Source organism: Sinocyclocheilus rhinocerous, unplaced genomic scaffold (assembly GCF_001515625.1).
Source record: "Sinocyclocheilus rhinocerous isolate Xijiao unplaced genomic scaffold, SAMN03320098_v1.1 scaffold3529, whole genome shotgun sequence".
NCBI lineage: Eukaryota > Metazoa > Chordata > Actinopteri > Cypriniformes > Cyprinidae > Sinocyclocheilus > Sinocyclocheilus rhinocerous.
Window position 1 is genome coordinate 344,147 of NW_015638987.1, and position 20,000 is coordinate 364,146.

At 40.5% G+C, this 20,000-nt stretch overlaps 2 protein-coding genes across 3 annotated transcripts; both read left to right on the forward strand.

Annotated features, from left to right (window-relative positions):
- The first annotated feature begins 3,567 nt into the window (after nucleotides 1-3,567).
- On the forward strand, nucleotides 3,568-9,672 carry LOC107750832 (angio-associated migratory cell protein-like). Of its 2 annotated transcripts, XM_016566379.1 has the most exons (11): nucleotides 3,569-3,894; nucleotides 4,446-4,595; nucleotides 4,676-4,795; nucleotides 4,886-5,025; nucleotides 5,102-5,246; nucleotides 5,327-5,410; nucleotides 6,507-6,622; nucleotides 7,117-7,211; nucleotides 7,485-7,575; nucleotides 7,730-7,884; nucleotides 8,719-9,671. In XM_016566379.1, the coding sequence occupies exons 1-11, from the start codon at nucleotides 3,801-3,803 to the stop codon at nucleotides 8,792-8,794; spliced, it is 1,266 nt and encodes a 421-aa protein (XP_016421865.1). In that variant the 5' UTR covers nucleotides 3,569-3,800; the 3' UTR covers nucleotides 8,795-9,671. The 2 variants fall into 2 exon arrangements, with proteins under 2 accessions (XP_016421866.1, XP_016421865.1); XM_016566380.1 differs by lacking the exon at nucleotides 4,676-4,795 and having other exon boundaries at nucleotides 3,568-3,894; nucleotides 4,446-4,619; nucleotides 8,719-9,672.
- A 3,319-nt stretch (nucleotides 9,673-12,991) lies between these two features.
- Nucleotides 12,992-14,020, forward strand: LOC107750840 (G-protein coupled bile acid receptor 1). The gene has a single exon (XM_016566389.1). The coding sequence runs from the start codon at nucleotides 12,992-12,994 to the stop codon at nucleotides 14,018-14,020; it is 1,029 nt and encodes a 342-aa protein (XP_016421875.1).
- The last annotated feature ends 5,980 nt before the right edge of the window (nucleotides 14,021-20,000 follow it).

Below are 20,000 nucleotides of genomic sequence, written 5' to 3' on the forward strand. Positions count from 1 at the left end.
GTGTGTGTGTGAGTGTGTTTGTGTGTGTGTGTGAGTGAGTGTGTGTGAGTGTGTGAGTGTGTGTGTGTGTGTGAGTGTGTGTGTGTGCGTGTGTGTGTGTGTTTTGGGGGAGGGGGGTGTTCCTGGGGTGAGATATAGGTGCACATCAGACTAGCTGTTGAGAAGTCTGATTGTTTGTGGGAAGAAACTGTTTTTGAGTCTGGAAGTTCTGGTCTGAATGCTTCTCAGTCTCCTTCCAGATGGGAGAGGCATGAACAAGGTGTGGGAAGGGTGAGAAGGGTCCTTCATGATGGAGGTTGCCCTCTTCACACACCTGGTGCTGTAGATATCTTCGATGCTGATGTGCCGTGCCGTCTTCACTATCCGTTGTAGGGCTTTCCTGTCAGATGCTGAGCAATTTCCATACCAAAATGTGAAACAGCTGGTTAGTACACTCTGAATGACACATCTGTAGAAAGTGGTGAGGATAGAGGGGTCATGCCTGCTTTCTTTAGCTTCTCAGAAAATATAGGCGCTGTTGGGCTTCTTTACTAAGAAGGAGGTGTTTAGTGACCATGTGAGGTCGTTAGAGATGTGCAGTCCCAGGTTGTGTTGTTTTAACCTCAGTGCCATTGATGGATAATGACTGGCGTTGGGCTTTGGTGTGTCTGAAATCAAAAATCATCTCTTTTGTCTTGTTGACATTCAAAGCGAGATTGTTGTAGTCACACCAGGCTATGAGTTGGTTCACTTCATCCCTGATGTGATTGCAACAGTCTCTCTTTGAATGACATCTGTATTTAGTAATGGGTGCGAATGGAGATTTAATTCCCGGCGGAGTGATGGATTATGTCATGTTTCTAACCCTCATGATCTACATTTTGATTTATGTATGTTATCCTCTTGTTCTCTGTTGCGTGGTTTTATTGGAGTTCACAATCATAAGTTCTCTGATCCTGTCTTTGGTGAGGCTTCACAAACTCTTCTGATCAGAAATCACTGTGGACATAAAAGATCCAAAACATTACAATATTATACAGTCATTCTCTTCTGATTGGAACAGCCTGTGTGTATTTTATTGAAGTAGAGACTTTAGTCTTTCACTTGGCATTTATTAATTTAAGGCTTGGGCAGACACCAGCATTAGGCTACAACAGCTGCAAAGCAATATGAGAAACAGATTAGAGTGATTTACTACATTCATAATGAAATAAGTGAAGAGTTCAGATGCAAAAGCCTCTTAGTGCCGTTTGAAATGTTCTTCTAAAATGAGCGTTTTTCTCAGGCTCCTATGTTTATGTTCTGTTATTTCACATTAATGGTAAGGAAAATAACCTATTCATTGCCATTAAAGTGAAATCACTGAACCTACACACATTTCAAACAGCACTAAGAGGCTTTGCTTCTGAACCCTTGAAGTGACTCTTTAATAATTAATCTACAACAACCTTCAGTCAAAGGCCCCGTGATACTAGTGTCAGTGTTATTATCCACCATCAAATACATGTGCACTCAGTTTTCTACCTTCATTGATTAAGCCACGTTTTCATTCTGTTGAATAGCCCAAGGACATCAGTGTATTCAGGAAACAAGCACATTCGAGACAAAAGATCTGTTCTGCGCTGGTCTTATGAAGTCGCTCAGGTCGCTGTCTGAGTTCGCCTGCAGTGTTTCCTCAAGCATTATTAGACATGTCTTTGATATTTATGTAACAAAGTATCATTTAACACTCTCTCATTCTCACTGACACCACAAGCAAGAACACACACCGGTGGAACTGACATCAAAGATTGTGCTGTGCTGATTCTTTCAAGTCTTCTAACTCTACGCATGGGTTAGGGAGGTTCAGGACAGTTAAAGCAGAAGAATCGAGCGGTAGTTGATCAGAACAGCATTTACTCCTCATGTTAGATACAGCAGAAAGAGGAATAGATCCTATACTAATCTAACCCTCTAAATCAGATGAATGTCATGAAGAGCCTTCAGAAAGCACTCATAGAAGGACTAACGCTTAAAATATGTCCACAGCTATTTGTTAAATACTGATCACTGGAGGCCTTTGCAGATGGTCACTGATAATAAATGCTGAACCCTCCTTCAGATGGTAATATTTGTATATTTGTGTGATCTCAACCTCTTGTTCCAGTTCAGACTTCATACAAAGTTGACATGATTTTTGTAAACCATGGGTTCTGTATTGATCTCTTCTGCGGGGAACAACACATTAGTGCGGCACTCATCATGAAATGTCTTCAGCAAATTGAGCACATCATTCAGATGCCGGTCGGATGTTCAGCTCAGGGTCATTTCCGCTCATCAACACACTCACGTTTTTATGGCAGTCATATTAAATAATGCAGCGTTTTCATTTCTCTTATTTGATTCCAGATGAACATGGATTTGTACAATTGGCACGGAGGAAAAATTACTATTCAGCTCCAACCAAAAACCAAAACCTTCATCTGAACATCTATATTTTGTGCAGAGAGAAGTGTTCCTGTTTATTGTATAATAATTAGATTAGTTTAATCTCTTGTGAAAGTTTCACGTTAACTGTTTAGTTGTGCCAGAAAGAGTGATTTATTTGTAAGAATGAGTGTAAATGTAAACAAATCTGAAGGAAATGGAGATGTGATCTTTAGGAGAGACCAGCAGCAACAAAGAAACCCCTTAGTTAGTTTAGTTTATAGTAACTGTAGTTTATAATTAACTAAGGGCTTTCTTTAACTTGAGGGGTTTGTTGCAACTCTTTGCAATGGCCTTTAAAACCATAAAGTACTTGAATAATTCATGTTATAATCTAAGAATATGTTTCATTCTCCCTTGTCTTGGTAAATGAACTTCAGACGGTGTCAGGTGATGTTCAGGAGAAACTCCTTCTGGTCCGTCCAGCAGCAGACAGAATCCGGCTGGGTTTCATTAGTAACAGAGGATTCTACATCTCCTTATGAACCTTTGAGCTCAAGCTATAGAACACGTCTACAAGTCTAATTTAACACCTTTTCTTCACTTTTCATGTTTCATAAAACTAATGGAAATGTCTGAGTTATGTATTCTTAAATATAAAACACTTTTGCTGACTGTCTTACAAGTATGTGTTGGGATTGATGTAATATGAATTTAAACGCTAATCGTGATTACCAGTGAATTTCTCTGTTTATGCTCTAAATGGAGGCTCAGAAAGCCACTGACATAAATATAACCGTTAGGAATTAGTTTTGTTCCGAGATTAATTATGCTAACCCTAACCCTCATTTCAGAACAACCAACAGAATTATGTGCATGTTTTATGTGCCTTCAAATGCACTGAAACTTAATTAATTCATCTGAATGCTGGACACTGATTCTCAAAACTAAGCCGCACATGAGAGCTGACCGCACTGTAAAAACAGTGTTCATAATGATTTCACATTCCTTTTCCAACATATATAGGCAAACACAAATCACCAATCTTCCATACAGAGTAATAAACTCGCATTTCAGGCCGAATGTGTGATTTATGTTTGCATAAATAGCGCCATCTAGTGATAGTACAGAGGGGTTGTGGCCGGAAGTCCCGCCCTATGGGAAAGACGCGCTGTCCGTCACGTGTTCTCCACGTCACACGTCAGCGTGAGCTGCCTGGGCGAGCACGTGAAATACACGAGCATATTAAAGCGCGTTACAGTAACGTTATTATCCAGCAAACAGTGAATCTGACGAAACGTTGTTATAGAGCTGTGACTTAGTTCAAAACAATATCAGCCGCGGTCAAGCGGAAAGAGCCCGTGATTAAACTTTAGCAGGACTGTAATGAATAAAGTCCGTCAATAAATATATTGATGATGGATAATCCTGAAGAAGATTCGCTGAACCTGCACGAAGATGAAGAAATCATCGAGGTTATTGATCTCAATGACACAGAACAGACCGCAGGTGTGTGTTTATCACTGAATGTTTACATCAGGGGTGCCCAAACGGTCCTGGAGGGCCGGTGTCCTGCAGAGTTCAGCTCCAGCCCTAATCAAACACACCTGGACCAGCTCATCAAGCTCTTACTAGGCACAGACACTTCCAGTCAGGTGTGTTGAGGCAAGCTGGAGCTAAACTCTACAGGACTCCGGCCCTCCAGGACCCAGTTTGGACAGCCCTGGTTTACATGGTGCGTCAGATTATGTGTGTGTGAGAGTGAGTGGCAATGTAAAGATACTTTTTTACCATGCCAATAAAGCTACTTGAATCTGAATCTGTGAGTGTGTGCGCGTGATTGAGTGTGATTTTGAGAGAGAGAGAGAGAGAGAGAGAGAGAGAGAGAGTGAGTGAGTGTGACACTGTGAGGACCAAATGTCTCCAGAAGAGTAAACATACTAAATATTCTATTTTACATGTAAAGAAAAAACATTTTTGTGGTGTTTTGGTGGTTGGGATGGACAATAAAAATAGAACGTCCTCAAAAATACATTAAAGCCGTGCATGTGTTTGTTCAGAGGATCTGGCGGAGGAGCTGGAGGACGTAGATTTCTCTGAGGCTGGGAATGCTGGGAATGCTGGGAATGCGGATGATGACGGATGGGAGGCGGAGGATGAGATGGAGTCTGAGCAGGATGACAGTGAACTCACCTTCTCCAAACACACGGGTGACTCCACACACCTCAGCATCTGTGAGAGACGCTTCGTCTTTCATTAGCTCTTACTGAATGCTGTTTTTGATTCGCAGGTTCTGTCTTTTGTGTTAGTTTGGACCCAGTGAGCAACAGTCTCGCTGTCACCGGCGGAGAGGACGACAGGGCGTTCGTGTGGAGCGTGTCTGATGGAGACGTGCTGTTTGAATGCACCGGTCTGTAGAAGACAAGCGTGAGCAGATCGTTCGTTGTTTATACGCTCTGTGTCCATCAGCACAAACCTGGTTCTCTCTGATTCACGGCAGGTCACAAGGATTCTGTCACATGCGCTGCGTTCAGCTGCGACTCCAAGCTGGTGGTGTCTGCTGATATGAGCGGTCTCATTAAGGTCTGGAAAGTAGAGAACAAGGAGGAAATCTGGTCTTTTGAGGTTGGAGACCTGGAAGTAAGTTAGAAGCCCGTCGCTCTGCTTGCGTTGCTGGTGTTTGTGGACAGTATTTGAAGCGTGTCTCGCGCTGCAGTGGTTGGAGTGGCACCCCTGCGCTCCGGTCCTGCTGGCCGGCGCGGCTGATGGGAACGTCTGGATGTGGAAGATCCCGAGCGGAGAGTGCAAGACCTTTCAAGGGCCCAGCTGCCAGGCGACCAGCGGGAAGATCCTTCCTGACGGTGAGAGCTGAGTCTAGCAGAAGACTCTGAGCTACTGACTGTCTGTTGTTCTGTCTTCTAAGTGTCTGTCTGTCTTACAGGAAAGAGAGCAATCGTGGGCTACGAGGACGGAAGTTTACGTCTGTGGGACTTAAAACAAGGCAATGCTGTTTATGTCATCAAAGGTAATTTATCCTCCACGTATCACTGGCTTTCCTCCGAGGGTCACTGGTGCCGTTACGGGGGGCATTATTTACTCACCCTCATGTTGTCTCAAACTTGTACAGCACAAAGGGTTCAGATTGCTTGGTTTTTTTCTCCCCTAGTGTTTGCTTTGTCAAGTCACTGGAGTCCAATGTAGTTTTCTATCCTGTGGACAAAAGCAGTCTCAAAATAATCTCTTTTGTGTCATATAGGTTTGAAACTAGTTTAAAGCTCTTACTGTCAATTAAGTGTCCAGCCATTTGAGATGTTTTGACCACAGTAGTCACAGTTATGGGTGGAGCTGCTTTCACACAATCTCTATTGTATAAAGCGCTATATAAATAAAGGTGATTTGAATTGAATTGATGATTATACCAGTAGATGTGATAAACTGGTAGAAATTTGTCGACTGGTAGAGATTTTGAAAGCTCATCTCTATCGCGCTTATGCTCACGTGTTGTAGTGCTGTGCCATCACAAAAGTTTATCATTTGCAATAATTTTTCCATTCAAGCACAATAAGCAGTGAAAAAGATCTCAGATTGGTGCTCTCTCGCTGTCTAATCGCACACAACTCAAATAAAGCCGCCGGTCACACATCGTGAGTGAACTTTGTGTCACATTCTGGCAGCTAAATGCGCTTGAATGGACAAATTCACACACCTGTCAAAATGCTCTTCTTGGTGAGTGTTCATGTAAATGCAGTCGATTATGTTTTAGTTTTTTTGTAGTCTCAAAAAGTGGTGATGCCAATTATGAAATGTCAATTATATGATTTTTGCCACTCCTAGTGACGGTGATAATCAAGTGGGACACACAGGATTCTGTGGTTTGCAGAAAGCTCTTCAGGTTGTTTGTGCTGCAGGGCAGATGCTGGCCTGAAAGCTGTGTTTGATTGGGTTGTTCTGTTTCAACTCTTTTGAGTGTTTGACCTCGATGAAAGCACAGTATGTGAGATAATGACACAATCACATGGGGAGAAAATAAGAAAAAAAGCAGTTTATTACATAGAGTTATTGACCCTGTCATCAGAAAAGTTCAGTGCTACAGAAGAGGACTGTGGCTGTTGTTTTCTCAGGTCATGATGGTCATCAGGGAGCGCTGACCTCTATAGCGTGTAATAAAGAGGGAACGCTGGCTCTGACGGGGTCAGTGGATGGTCAGGCTAAACTCTTCAACACATCCACAGGGAAGGTGAGTAGAGATACGGCTGTGCCGCATCAGTGTTTTACCTGTGACACTGTATTGCTATTTTTATGTGTTATTTAATAGATCAGGGAAGCGTGTGACTGTCGGACGCACAAGTGTTTCAGCAGAGTTTCTCTGAGTTGATGCTGTTGTAGTGTTATAAAAACTCTATGATAAGTGTTCTCCATTTTCCTTAATGTAGTTTATGAATTTTATGCTACACTTTAAATGCTTTGTTACTTTTTCCACCCAACACATTAGCAATTAATCAGTTAAATGTTCACACAATGACTTGTCAAATATGTATTTTTTGTATTATGATTGGGCCTGAAGCGAGATCTGGATGTTTCCAGCAGCACTGTGACGAGTGTCCAGTTACAGTTTAGTGTTCATTTCTAAGCACTGGACGTCGATGTGATCTGATGTACATCATCACTTGAACACCACCATAAAGCTTCATGTGTGATGCTTGAAATGTGATTTATTTATTTTTTCTTTAGGTGTTATGCTCATGGTCCAATGAAAACAGTGAAGCTAAAGACTCTATGCAGGAGCAGGATTCCAACTCTGTAGAATCTGTGGGATTTTGTAATGTGTAAGTAAAGCAAATAGTCTATTATTGTAATATATATAAATTATCTATCAAAACAAATCATTTTCATTAAGGCATCAGTATTTAGTAGCGTTTTGATGTGCTGTAAGCCCCTCCATGTTTTTAAGCTGCTGGTCAGATTTCTCCACTAACCTCACAGTCACAGCCAATGCTGCTCTACAAGCAGGAGGAGCTGTTTTTAACATTTTTACAAAATATATATATGTATTAGTATTGTATAAAGTGCTATATAAATCTAGGTGTCTTGACTTTCAGGTTACCCCTAGTTGCTGTTGCATATCTGGACGGCACCCTGGCCATTTATGATATGAATTCACAGAGCCTCAGACATCGGTGTAAACATGAGGTAAAAACTGAGACTCTATAAATACGGAACCTGAATGTCTTCTCTCATATCATCTGTGTGTTGTTGAAGGGCTTGATAAGTCTGTGTGTGTCTGTCTGTGTGTGTGCGTGTGTCTGTGTGTGTCTGTGTGTGTGTGTGTGTGTGTGTGTGTCAGGTGGGTGTAGTGCACCTGCAGTGGGAGGAGGCGTCTGCAGTCGTCTACACCTGTAACCTCGCTGGTGTGGTCACTCTGTGGGACGCGAGGTCAGGAGTCATGATGTCAGAGTACCGTGGACACTCGGCTGAGATCCTTGACTTTGTGCTGAACAGGTTAGTCTGTTAAACCGAGAGTTCTCTAGGTTAATGTTCCATACATTAACAGCTAATTACTTCCATTATAAAACTTTTGAATTGATTTGTTTATTTTGGGCTTGTTCTTATTGTTTCCTGTTTTTTGCAACACGAGTGAGGTAAGACTTGTAATCATGACACAACTCAATGTGTGTTTAAATACACCATTAACAGCCGGCTGTTCGCGTCGGTTCCACACGCACCGCATATAATTTCTGTCAATGCATTTGTCACTGCCTAAATGTTTTGGGAGTCACTTTGGTTGTAGAATGCGGTCGTCACTCCTGTAAATGACTGAGCGGTGTGTGTACAGAACAAGATTTAGCACTAAACGGTGAATTGGCATCCGAATGTAGCTGCAGAGTGTGTGTGGCCATAGAGTCAGCATCATTTATTTTATAACCGTTTACTTTGACATTGGTTTCTGTGTTGTGATTGTCTGAAACCTGTAACAAGTGGAGAATCGAACAGAGCTTTGAAATCTTCCTTCATGAGTATCATATACACCAGATCCCTTCAATCTGCTCTGCTTTCATTTTTCAAAAAGCAACGATTGTGTTAAATAGAAAGTTCACCCAAACATGTAAAATCTGTCATCATTTGCTCAAACTCATGTCATATCAAGCTTTCAGTCGTCATAAAAACAAACATGAGGGTTTTTATTCATAAAAGTTAGTCAGGATGTGTCCATAAAATTTTAATTAATGGTTAAACATGCTTTGTTGTCCTGATGCGTTCTCTCTCTATCATGGGTAAACATTAATTTGTGCTGTATCTTTTCCATACGTTGTCTTGTTGTGTCTGTGTTCACAGAGACGCGTCAGTCGCCGTCACCGCCGGAGGAGACCATCAAGCCAAAGTGTTCTGCCTGCAGAGACCCGACCGGTAGAGACCGTCTTCATCTGGATCCCGTTAGACTTCAGCAACTGCAATACACACTGTCACCTGTAAACTGCAGCTTTTTTAAGTTTTAACAGAGCTGTGCTGTTCTGTCTATGTCATTCTTGTCATGACTGTGTAAGTCTGACAGAGCGATTGTTCTTGTCTTTTGCTTAGGCTACATACAGCTGTAATTGGGATGTGTCGCATACATTATATGGCCAAAATGATGTGGGTTTTATCTGTTCTAGTATTGTTTATAAAGACAAATCTCAGTGCTTCACCATACAGTTACATTCTCGAGAAATGCGTGCCAGACGTTGATGCAGCGCTGTCATGCTGAAGTAGAAAACGACCTTCCACAAACTCTGAAGCACACGTTTCTATAGAGTGGCACTGTATGGTGAAGCATTGAGGTTTGTCCTCACAGAAATGACTGAAATAATTACACTCATTAATCAGAATGGAATGTCTACACTCGTTTGGCCATGCAGAGTATATAAAATTCAGTTCCAATAAGTTCTTGGTAAAAATGCACACTTAATCATAGGTTCAGATTTCTAGACCATTCAACTGGATGCTGGTCAAGGAACAGCTTTTGTCATTCTTCTCCAAGCATTAGCTGTAAATCATTAGCAGTGACACAAATTCCCAACTGCCTGTGGACTGTCTTGGCAAAAGTTCAGTGCTGAATGGATGGCCATACGTTCTGTTGTGTTTAATCAATGTCATGTTGAAACAACATGAGTGCTGTCAACCTTAATTTTCTTCCTTTGTAACACGTTACAAGAATGTTTGAAATGTGATGTGTCAATAAACACCAGTGATGTTAAACCAGCTGAGAGGTTGAATGTTTTCAGTGAATCTGCTCCAGGGGCTCGTCCCAATACTTCTGGCCTTTGCACTTTTCACTTGAAGTCAGGGTCAGAAATTAATGGGGTTTGGGGCAAAAATGCCATGAAAAAAAACATTTAAGATAGAAGGGCAAAAAATGCTCCTGCACAAATAAACAATCATTAAGGCTGTTGTGATTAAAATGAAATGTGAAAAGTGTCAATGGCAGATATGCTCAGGTTGCATCAGATGTATTTTATTTATTTATTTTTTTGCAGCGCTGAGCATTATAACCAATCACACTATTTCTGATTAGCTTATAAATGCAATTTTAAAAAAAAAGTGTCGACAGTTTGTGTGATTGTAAAGGGAGTGCTTGCGTCAGTCCCATCACTGACTGTGATCCTGGTTAAAGTGGGCTTGAAGAACACAAGTGCATGCAGAACTTTTGATTATCAGATGGGATAAATATAGTGTGGTGAAAATGCAAGTAAAGTTTGAACACAGTTTTGTTTACAAGTTTTGATTTTTAATTCCTGTAAAATTCTACATTTAAAATTTAATTCCTGTAAAATTCAAAATTATTCAAAAAAAAAAATTTCCTGTAAAAAAAAAGTTTTTCTTGACATTGCATGAATGAATGAATGAAGGGATGTGCATCAGCCCCAAGTTAAGCACTAAAGCGCTATTAGAGAAAGTGTGGATTTAGTGCGCATTATTAAGGGCACTGAGCTTCGGCAGTTACCAGACCTGGGTCAGTCTTACATACACTGAACAAAATTATAAACGCAACACTTTTGTTTTTGCCCCCATTTTTCATGAGCTGAACTCAAAGATCTAAGACTTTTTCTATGGACACAAAAGGCCTATTTCTCTCAAATATTGTTCACAAATCTCTAAAATGTGCAGCTTTAGAGTGGAATGCACAATTTTAGAGTGGCCTTTTATTGTGGCCAGCCTAAGGCACACCTGTGCAATAATCATGCTGTCTAATCAGCATCTTGATATGCCACACCTGTGAGGTGGATGGATTATCTCGGCAAAGGAGAAGTGCTCACTAACACAGATTTAGACAGATTTGTGAACAATATTTGAGAGAAATAGGCCTTTTGTGTCCATAGAAAAAGTCTTAGATCTTTGAGTTCAGCTCATGAAAAATGGGGGCAAAAACAAAAGTGTTGCGTTTATAATTTTGTTCAGTGTACATAATTCCTGTTGTGTGCGCACACTCTCAAGTGGTCAAGACTGCAAATGTGGGTATTGGGACAGACCCCAGTTCTGCAGAAGTGACCTGAAAGTGCAGCTCTGTTACCTTCTAGTTGGATTTCTGATACGACATGCTCTGTGTGAGAATGAGTACTAGTCAGTCAAACTATTTTAGAAACTTCACTGTATTCATTCAGTTACAGAAACCAGGACTGCTGAACTCCAGGTAATACTTCAGCAAAAGTATAATAATAATAGTCTTATAATTATTGTTGTAACACGCATGACTGTATAGCCACAGATCGCATTAAGCCCCAGCCTGACCTCACTGATGACCCCATCTTGTGATTTTTCTTCAGTGATGTCCACTAGTAAGTGGGGAGCAGGAGTGATTCTAAACGAGAAACGTCTGTCACTTCATTGCACTCATTCACTGACCAAATTTCAATGTGTGTTTTTCTCAGATAATCTGTTTCACAGGTAAAGAATACAATGGTAATAAGAAAAGTATCATTATACAATGTACACTATTGAATCTCTGTGTTTTAGTATAAATGTCCCTAATTTGAATTAGCTCAATTTTAAGAATGCAGTAATGTCTCCATTTCAGGTGTGTGTCTTTCTATACACTTTATCTGTTAGTAGTTACGCACATCTCTGACATCCCTCCTGACTCAAATTGTGTATATTGTCCTCCCTCTTTATCTGTCATGCGTACATGCATTAGCTGTGCATGTCACAGGTTTGTAGGTTTGCTCGGGTGTTGCTCAGGGTTTTTTACGACGTTCCCCCCGGACTCGCCCCTGTTCACTTTCTCTGCTTGACAAACGACTTTGTCTCTTTCCAGCTGTTGTGGATCTTACCGTGTAGAGCTCTGATGAAAAATCAGGCTTATAATGGACTGTGCTATTGCCTTTTGCAGTTTGCTAACCTGCAAACTTTTCTTATTTTGTGCTAAACAACCTGACATTACCCTATAGTGATGAAGACCTGAGGAGTTTAATCTTCACTTCAAGCCAAGCTGACAAAAGGTACATTTTCTTTCTCACTTTTTAGTTGCTCTTTGAATAACATTTTAGGAAACCCAGCATTCATAAAGAAAGTGTTGAATTTATGGTCAGGAGTTCCTCGCAAAACATACAGTATGTTAGCATCAGCTTTAATTTGATATATGTTGATGTTGGCATTAAAACATTTCTTTATATATTTTATATATATTATATTTTATATATCAGAGCTAAATGTTCATTTTTACTTGTACTTGAAACATCTAATCTAGTATTGCATGTAATGCAAAGATGCTGAAAATTTTTAATAATTGCAAGGACGTTCTAAACGGAACTCTGAATGAACTGCTTAGTTTAAAGGTTTGGGAACATCAGTTAAGAACTATTAGCTTTGTAGATCACACGTACCTGGAATTGAACTTATAACCCCTTGTATTAGCAGCTTTTGTCTTATAAGGCAGGTTTACTACACCTTAGGCCTGTTTCACATTAAACACAAAAGTGCTTTTGTGTGTGTTCTGTGCTCTAGCTTGTTTTCTAATCTAACTTTTCTGATTTCTGACATTGCGTATCATGACAGTTGTTGGCTCTGTAATGAATTACTCTTGCTCCTCATTTGGAAAGGTTTCTGACTTTAAGAAATAAAGTGAGCAATAATATGCAACACAGGTGATCACTAAATCGAATCCAAACTAAATGTACAAATTAATAATAATTTCTAAGCCGTAATATTTCTAGTATGTCGTCACATTGCTCTGTCTTGCCACTCAGTCGCTGGTTTAGGGTATCCTCATATTTTTGAGAACTGATAAATGTCCCGTTTCCAGTAGATAATGCACAATCCCGCAAAACCCAGACACATGAATCAAATTTGCACACACGACAAACCAAATTATCCAGAAAGGAAATATCATGATCATAAGATCTTCTGTACTACTTATCTTTTTTATTAAGCAGCATATAAAAGAAGGGGGGGGGGGCAGCTGCCACAAATAAGCACTAAAACCTTTCAGCGGAAGGGGAAAAAACCTAATGGATTGCACATTGTTCAACGATATGTGTGGATGTATTAATAAATATTAAAGTAATGATGTATCATGCTCTTCTTCATGCAGATTTAACTCATTTATAATGGACATTTGGTGTGGAAAGTCGCAGTAATGGCTGCAGTGATGCGAAACGTCTCCGGGAGCAATGTGGAGGCCCAGCTGATCTATGCCATCACGCTGCCCGTCTCCTGTGCCATCATCCTGATCAACCTGCTCATCATCCTGTGCATCACCTGCAACCGGCAGCTTCACAACTCACAGAACTATTTCTTCCTGAGCCTGCTGGTGGCCGACATGTGCACCGGTGTGGCGCTTCCCTTCATCCCCTGGATGGGCCTAAACCGCCCTCTCAGCTTCTCGTCCTGCCTGCTGGTGCACATCTTTCCCAACTTTCTGTTCCTGGCCTTTCTCTTTAACCTGGTGCTGGTGCACTACGAGCGTTACAGGAGCATCGTGAGTCCGCTTCAGCGCGGACAGCTCTGGCTGCATCGGCGGTTCGCTCTGCCGCTGCTGGCTGTGTGGATACTGCCGCTGCTGTTTGCACTGTTGCCTGCCTTTGGCTGGAACAACAAGGCTATTCACGATCAGAATGAGTGCTGTCCAATAACTAATAGCACGGTGCGCTCTAACTGTGTAGCGCTGTCTGGAGAGCGTTGCTGTACATACCGCAGTGTCTTTCCAAATGCTTTCATCTATTTGGAAGTATATGGTCTACTGGCACCCGCCATCCTCTCCATCGCTGCCATGACGTGCCGGGTGCTGTGGATCACACGAGAACAGCTGAGGGACATCCAGCGTCTGCAGCGAGCCGTAGCAAACAGGGAATGCAGACGGAGAATGGAAATGCGTTACGCTTGTTGTGTGGCAGCCGTTTCCCTCGCCTTCCTGACCTGCTGGGTGCCCTACATCGTTTACACCCATGTAGGCGTGGAGTTTTTGCTCCGACGCGGAGGAAAGAGCAATCGCACTGGCCACATTGTGCTGTCCTGTGTTGGCATCGGGGGCATTGCTGTCGTGCCTCTGCTTTTGGGACTCGCCAACAGGGAGTACACAGATCCGGTCAAGAAACTGTTCCGCAAACTGCGGCACCGCTACAGAAATACAAGCGTGCAAATGGACACTAGCCTTCGATTCAGTTGATGTGACTGACTTTCGATTAAGGGTTATGTTTACAGTATTCAGCTAAAGATATCCAGAGCTGTGTTTCATTTTCGTCTTTTCTAGTGAATACTGGGACTGAATGTCAAGAAAAGCTTAAAATAATCTTTATTCAGTGAGATTGTTTGTATAGAAGCAACGGCTGTGACACTCATCTACAATGGCCAAGGAGACTTTATGCACACAAACTCATCTAAATCTATCTGAAGATAGAGATTTCTAGATTAAAAAAATAAAATAAATAAATAATATATTTGTGAACAAATCATTAAAAACAATCAAAAACAAGTCATAATATTCCTGGCAGACTGAACCGGCTTTACTGAGGCTCTCTTTAGCTGCTGATCAGACCTTTGCAGAGGTTAGGAGGTCATTTGAATGAAAGCTGTATTTATTTCTGGTTTAGGCACTGTGGCAGATTTTACACATGAAATCCATTAGTTCTTCTGTAATTCCCAGTTGTTCTAGTTGAAGGCAGCAGAGTAACAGATGAAAATGTTAAAAAGGGGTATGCAAATACTGAAGTAAATGTTATTTCAAAATAGATATATATGCTTAAATCTGCCATCAGTTTTACATCTGACTTGCCCATTTTAAAACCTATTTTCAGGAGCATTGTAAATAAGTGCACATTAAACCACGAGCAAAGCATAAACAAGTCATGAAACATTTGGTTTTTGGAGTCAACTTGGTAAATACATTTATAGCAGTACAATAATTTTCCCTTGAGGAACATGAGCGGATCTCTGTTATTCCTTATTCAGATATATTATGTTAATATCATATCACTCTCTGATGTGGTGTATTATACTAAATCTGAAGACATACCTTCCTCCTATGCTGACATTCTTCCTAATTTCAGAATATGATCACACTTTCAAATATGGAAGTATTTTTGTTTGCTACAAGAGAGAGCATACTTTGACCTTGTATTGTGGTCTTTATGTCTAAAAGAATAAGGAATGGTTTGGTTAGATGTTAGAAATCTGAGAAAAAGAACAAATTTACATTAGTTTGACAGTGATGAAAAACAGCAGTGTAGTAAAGCAAGATAAACTGTGGAAGAAACATTTTCAGAGGGTAATACTTTGATTCAATTTTGTGCAAAAGAAGAATGTATTCTTTGCCTGTGGTAAATAATTGAATTTAAAATGAACAATATCTTACTATACTTTACAGAGCTGTCACTTTATGGTAATGGTTAGCGGTTACCGGCTTGTATCACAATACCACTCAGGCTGTGTCAGTGCATTGTTTCTAACAGCAGGAGCTGAAAGTGGTGGGTATTATAAATACACTTTTTTATTTTTGCTATTGAATATTTTAGTATAATCTATTTAGTATTAGGTTATTTTGCATCTTTTTTTTCTTTCAGGTAGCATTGTAATGCAGTTTGGTTTAACCCTCAATCCTTAATTTTTGCAGAAATCTGAAGAATTAACTTCAATTTTCGGTGAGTAAATATGATCCTCATTTTGAATCTGGAGAACACTGGTTTATTTCTTGCGCTACATTTTGTTTTGTGTAGTAACCAGTAACTGCCAAAAATTGCAGTTACACAAATGTTAAAACCTGAAACATGTTTACACGTGTAAACCACACTCAAAGCACCTTCTCATATGAAGTTTGTAGTTTGTTCAGATCTTTCATGTATGAAACAAAATTAATTTTTGCACATTTATTTTCATACCTGTTGACAGTTATGAAAGAGGCTGCAGTAACTTCCAAAAAGCTGGTGTATGCTTTATCTGGTTAACATTACATCTCGCACATGATCAAGTGTTTTTGTGTTTCTGAATGCACTCCACTGACCATGAAGTCGTATGGATTCATTTGATGCACACGCAGTCACTGCTTTGTGATTCTCCACTACAGTAGTTCTTACAATCAACAACCCAACTGAATATTGGGATGGACCAATTCATGCAGCAAATTCCAGGCTTATACCCAGATGACCAATAGAGATGATACATGTGTGAGAGGCTAGAAAATTTGTCTTTATGCTCACAGTCTGCACGGACCCCCTGATGACAAAATATTGTGTACTGTGCACAGGACGATGCGGCAAAGGGACAGATAAGGCTTACATTTGACTGAACGCTAAGCCTGATACGGAGTAATCTGTATTGTTGCCACCTAAAAGGTGCTTTTATCAAGTGGACAAAAGGAGAAAACAAATCTTGGTTTGCGGAGAAACAGGCCCGGCCACAGCAGACAGCTCTGGATGGATGTGAGGAGGATGTGTTTTGGCTGCAGCTCTGCTGTGGATGGAGAGAGAGAGAGAGAGAGAGACGCTGTGTTCTGTGTATTGCTGTCATTGTGCAGTGCATTCCAGCACGTTCCTGCTGCGAGATCAGCCTTACATGGAACACTGGACTGTGCTTTATGTAATTCCAGCCTGTAATGGCTCAGAGTCTGGGAAATAAACAGGAATCCACACTATTCAGCTATTTCCTTTTTTCCCCAAAATAAAATGCCAATGTTTTGTTAGTACAAAGATCTCACATCGAAACGTTGCTGGCTTATTTTGAAAACAATGGGAATGGTTCGATAGTGCACAGATTCTCTTTGTTCAGTTTCATATATATATATATATATATATACGGTGATTGGATTTGGATGTGTGTATTTTCCCTCTTAGGGAAAACAAACTTTTGCATCCAGTTTATACTATGGAAATATTATAGAATAATATTAATCAACAGGACATTTTTATATTTTGCTTTATTGTCTTTATTGTAAATTTTTGCTGCTCAGTCCAGCCTTAATTATGACACACTGCATATGCAATGTTTTGTTATTGGCCTCCAATTTGAATTATTTTCAAATCATGAAATCATTTAATAAGTAAACATGAATTGTGACACATTTGCTTGGCATAGACGTTCTTCACATCATCTTTGCCTCAAACTGATGATGGTCCCAAGCAAATGCATCAGTATGCAATTTCAGGTTTGCTTTGAGCTGTTTGACGTCTGTTTAACCTTTCCAAGTCAAGCCCCCTAATTCAGCAGAATTTTCAAGTGGGACTGTTTACTCAGTGCTTCTCATTTCAAGCTTGTTTGGTCATTTATTTATTTTTTAAATGCTTTGTATATCTGTTCAGGGACCCCTGGCAGTAACAGATTCCCAGGGTCATGATCAGGAATGTCATGATTGTGGAATGTTGTCATGCAGTTGTGATTAACAATGTAGGTGCATCCCAATTCACATACTTATGCACTATTCTATGATGTTTTGTAAAGTAAATACTGTGAGTAATATGCTCACACTAAAAAAAATCCAACAAGAAAAATAGTACTTTAAATACCCAGAGGATGCACTTGTTTTAACTGAAGAAATATAGTGTGGAATGTTGGACACTTCATGCACTCACCGTAATGGACTGCATTTTTTGCTGGATAGCAAAATAACCTTTTAAACCTCAAACACTAAGGCCCCGTCCACACGGAGAAGCGTTTATCTGTAAAAGTAAACATTTTGTATCATATCGGCGTATCGTCAAGACGAATCCGGCGTTTTGGGAGCCAGAAACTGCTATTTTTTGTAACTGGGTCCCAGAGTGGATAAATCTGAAAACGACACCTTTGCGTTTTCATGTGTACAGCCAATCCATATATTTTGTGAAATGACGATGTCACCTCACGTCTCGACACGGCTACGTCACGTAACAACAACAACAATGGCAGACTACATGCTTGTGTTCATGCTGCAGAAGATACGGAGCCTATTAGCTTTACTAACTTTACCATCTTTTCTTGTTGTTACATTGGGTTTGTATACAGCGCACAAGATTTATGTGTATGCTCCAAGTCTTCTTCTCCAGTTTTAGCATATATCTGTGGCAGAATTACAGCACCACATACTGGTCTGGCATGTATACTACATCATTTTGAGTCAGTTTCAGTGGTTTTGTGTATACGCAGATATTTCTTAAGACAACGCCGTGTTTACGGAAGAACGAGGGAAAAAAACATTGGATAGGTAAAGCTCTGGCTTCTTGTGGATGAGCCTTAGATCAGGGGTCTCCAACTCTGCTTCATCCTGTAGACTTCAGCTCTAACCCCAGTCAAACACACTTGAACACACCTGAAGCTAATCAAGGTGTTCAGGGATATTTGTCAGTTACCTGCAGGTGTCCCGGAGCAGGTTGGAACTGAAGTCTGCAGGAAGGTAGCTCTCCAGGAGCAGGGTGGGAGATCCCTGCACTAGATGGTTGAGTACTCAGTGCATAGAATAAGTCTATGGTGCATTTTATGGGACATACTTTTTAGTTTTTTTGTCAGCCATATTTATCTTACCTTTATTTCTTTTACTTTTCAAGGAACTTCACAGGGTATGAACATGAAAGTACATCTACATATAACAAGCAACCCAGACAATATAATAACAAACAGAATGTATGAAACAAACCACAATGACCTGCAGCTCTGGTGTACAGAACCGCTTCCATGCCAAACTCACATCCATGCCAGTAGCTGTCCGAGTACTGACACTATTGAGATGAATAAGAGCCAGCTAGACATAAACGTCTTACAAAAAATCTTACAGAGTGCACCTTTAAAATATCTCAAATAGAATTTTAAGTATTACAATAATTACAAGTGTTTTACTTTGATTATGTCTGACATACTGTTGTTTTTGGAACCCAATGATTTGTATTATCAGTACTTAAAAGCTGCCTTGATCATGTGGACATAAAGAGAAAACAAATCTTGGTTTGAGGAGAAACAGGCCCGGCCACAGCAGACAGCTCTGGATGGATGTGAGGAGGAGGTGTTTTGGCTGCAGCTCTGCTGTGGATGGAGAGAGAGAGAGAGACGCTGTGTTCTGTGTATTGCTGTCATTGTGCAGTGCATTCCAGCGCGTTCCTGCTGCGAGATCAGCCTTACATGGAACACTGGACTGTGCTTTAGGTAGTACTCTCCTGTAATAGCACTGTAAAACCCAATAGTTTACCTTACTTAGATATAATTATTTATCTTTACTTAGTTATTATACTTACTAGGTTTTATTAAGTTACACCTATTTCAAGGCGAATAAAACAATTTACTTACTGTTTTGAGTGACACTTACTTAAAATATTCAAGTAGCCACAAAGGAACCAATGACATTAATACACCAGTGAGAGGCAGCAGTGCACTCATTCTTTGCTAATGAGCAACAAAACAATAGAAGAAATAAGGAAGGTTAGAGCATGTGCAACAAGCTTTTTTGAGTGCCATTTCTTCAAGAAATAAGCATTTTTGAGGCGGGGCAATTCTTAATAGACTTTTCACTCATCTTTCTCTAATTGCATTCACTCATTTCCCAAAGTCTTTAAATTTTGAAATGTCAATTCAGCTGAAAAATTTGAGAACATCACATAAGCTGACGTCATTACTTAATGTTGATTTTCCTAAATTGTTTTTGTTTGAACCATAGACTATAAAAAAATTGACATAGTGTCCGTGACGTCACCTGTAGGTTTCTGAAGAACGCTTTTGAAGCTCAAAGTGGGCGGAGCCAGCCATCGCGCGTCACTCCCGGATAATCAAAAATGGGGGAGGCGGGAGCTGTTTGCTGAAGCCACGCCCACCTAGCTCGACGGTGGTGACAGCAGCGGCAATCCACCCGTCACTCAAGTGGCCACGCCCTTAATTATGCAGAACTTTAAGGCTTAATATAATTTAAACGGATGAGTTATAAAAAAATTCACCCCCCTCACAGTTGTCAAATTGTAAAAAAAATTTTCAGCTTTAAAGTGGGGCATTTGAACATGGGGAATCTATGGGACTGACTCCCTTTTGGAGCCAGCCTCTAGCGGCCAGTCGATGAATTGCAGTTTTAGTCACTTCCGTGTTGGTTTCATGAGAGAGACCGGAAGGTTGCCGCTTGGTTTGAACTCACCATTATAGTGATTAGTGCTCCCTTTGGTTGGGTACTTGGAACTTCATTTATATCATTGTAACTCTCTTTTTAT